A 2,259-nucleotide genomic window follows, 5' to 3' on the forward strand; every position below is an offset into this window, starting at 1 on the left:
TAAGATGACACCTTATTATATAAAAATAGAACTCACGTCAAAGATGTCATGTCATCTAAAAAAGAGCCACATCAGCTAAAAAGGGTGACAAAAATACATTAAAATTGAGTTTGGAGAGGGGAGAGGGGCAATAGGACTCCGGTGAAGTTGGAGTATGTCATACCAAATTTGGTCATAGTTTAGGGAGATACGAGATGCTTTACTCAAAAAATTATTTGTTAGTCATCAGAACCACAAAAAAAATAAAAGATCAAGGACATCAAGGCTTAAGAGGAAGTGGAGAAGGATTAGGCTTAGGGAGGAGAGTCATTAATTGTTCGATATTCTCAAAGTGAGTGGACTGCATCTTGATTGTCTCAGTTTTGAGAGAATCCACTTAAGATTAAGACCCAACAAAACACTCCTTCAACCCAGCATTTTCCCTTTTCAGCAAGGAAACTTCCTTTTAAGCTGCTTCCAGATCCAAGAGCATCTGTGTTATAGGACTGAAGCTTTTTTTTTCTCAATAGTTTTTTCTTCCAAACACTCATAATCCTTCAGGATAGAGTAACTTGTTGTTTTTGGTGGATTCTTGACCTTCTCAAGGGGTACCCTAAAACTTTTAAACACAATATAAAACCCATAAGCAAGTCCATAAGGGCCTGCCTAAAAGGTAGTGACGCTCCACATGTGTTTGATTATCAGGGTTAGAAAATGTACTTTCTCATTCATTTCTAGGATATTCATGATCCCTGGATTCCTAAAACTAGCTTCATGCCATATTTTTCTCCTAGGCAGAATTTCTTTGTACATTATTTCAATTAGCATCTTATGACTAGGAATCATCTCTCCCTTGTTCACCTTCCTAGTTTTCTTCTTCTCCTTCTCTTATATGAATTTCCTAGTTAGTAGACAACTATCATCTGTCTTCCAAACATACTCCTCTAACCCTTCAGCAGGAACTCCTAAAATCTCTCCTAACTTAAGGGTTAAGTACGATCTCCACACCTCCAACACTAGATTAACTACCCATCCATTTAAAAATGTCAAATTTGCATAAAACTCCACTACTCCTTTTCATATAAAACAGGTTTTTCTATTTGAAACAAGTGTTCCTATGCCTAAAACATCAGCTTTTCAAGAAGTTGTTAGATAAAAGAAGTGTTGAGTTCCTCTTCATCAAAAGTTCTGCCCCTTAACATGAGCTGGGTAGAGTAGTACCCAATATGACCTAGTCTTAGCAACTTTACATAATTCTTATTGAGTTTTTCTTTATTCACATGAACATCTTCATCTTCCCTATCCTCCATCTCCTTATCATCTTTTTTCTAACTCAACTGGTTTATCATAATCACTAATTTTACTCTTACCCCTGGACACTCTAGTTCTTTTTGTCTCTATAGCTTCTATAGCTTCTGAGTTCCTCCGGTCCCCGGCGCCGACCCCCCCCCCTCTCCACTACCCTCTCTCTCTCTCTCCACCGTCCCGGTCCCCGGCCCCCGTCGCCATCGCCGACCTTCGGCGCCGACCCGACCCGACCTCCGGTCTCCGGCGCCATCCCCCGTCGCCGCTCCCCACTGCCCTCCGCCACCGACCTCCGGTCCCAAAGCCGCTCCCCCCCCCTCCGCCCCCACCCCCCCCCCCCCCCCCCCCCCCGTCCCCCCCCCCGCGAGGCACCAGAGCCCCCCCCCCCTCGGTCTCCAGCCAGCCGCCGCTCGGTCTCCAGCCGCCGATTCGGTCTCCAACAGCCGAAGCTCGGTCTCCAGCCGCAGCTCCGCCTGCACCCGCCGCTCGATCGCCAGCAGCCGCAGCACCCAAACGACGACCAGTCCCCTCGGTCTCCAGCAGCCGCAACTCCATCTCAGCACCGGAATCCCCTGGAACCCGATCAACGCTGGGCTTTGGTTTCTGGCTTGGTTTACAAGCGTAACCCGGTGACTTATAACCTTTGTTATTTCATTCTTTGTATTATGCTAGTAGTAGCGCCTGTACCTTGACTTGCGTTGGATTTGTTGATATTGTCTGTTGCCTATTGTTGCTGTTGCTGTTGCTGTGGTCATTTTTTGCACTGCTTTGGATTGGGTTATCGGCTTGGGAATCTGTTTTTGGGGCTGTGGGTGTTGAGTCCAGTGGTGTTTGCTCTCAAGTTGAGTTTAGTTTTGTTCCTGGATTATTCCTTTGAATTTGTGTGAGCCTTGTATTTCTTGCTGCTGCTTTGCTACTACCATCGTTTATATCTTTATATTTTCTTATACTTTCGTGTAGTTGTGACTGTGGGAG

The 2,259-nt window shown here is 45.3% G+C and overlaps 1 protein-coding gene across 1 annotated transcript; it reads right to left on the reverse strand.

Moving 5' to 3' along the window:
• Positions 1-1,437: 1,437 nt before the first annotated feature.
• Positions 1,438-2,039, reverse strand: LOC124890733 (putative glycine-rich cell wall structural protein 1). The gene is made up of 2 exons (XM_047402527.1): positions 1,972-2,039; positions 1,438-1,891 (listed from the first exon to the last, which is right to left on the reverse strand). The coding sequence occupies exons 1-2, from the start codon at positions 2,037-2,039 to the stop codon at positions 1,438-1,440; spliced, it is 522 nt and encodes a 173-aa protein (XP_047258483.1).
• Between the last annotated feature and the right edge of the window lie 220 nt (positions 2,040-2,259).

The sequence above is a fragment of the Capsicum annuum genome, unplaced genomic scaffold (genome assembly GCF_002878395.1).
Source record: "Capsicum annuum cultivar UCD-10X-F1 unplaced genomic scaffold, UCD10Xv1.1 ctg2352, whole genome shotgun sequence".
NCBI classification, from domain to species: Eukaryota; Viridiplantae; Streptophyta; class Magnoliopsida; order Solanales; family Solanaceae; genus Capsicum; species Capsicum annuum.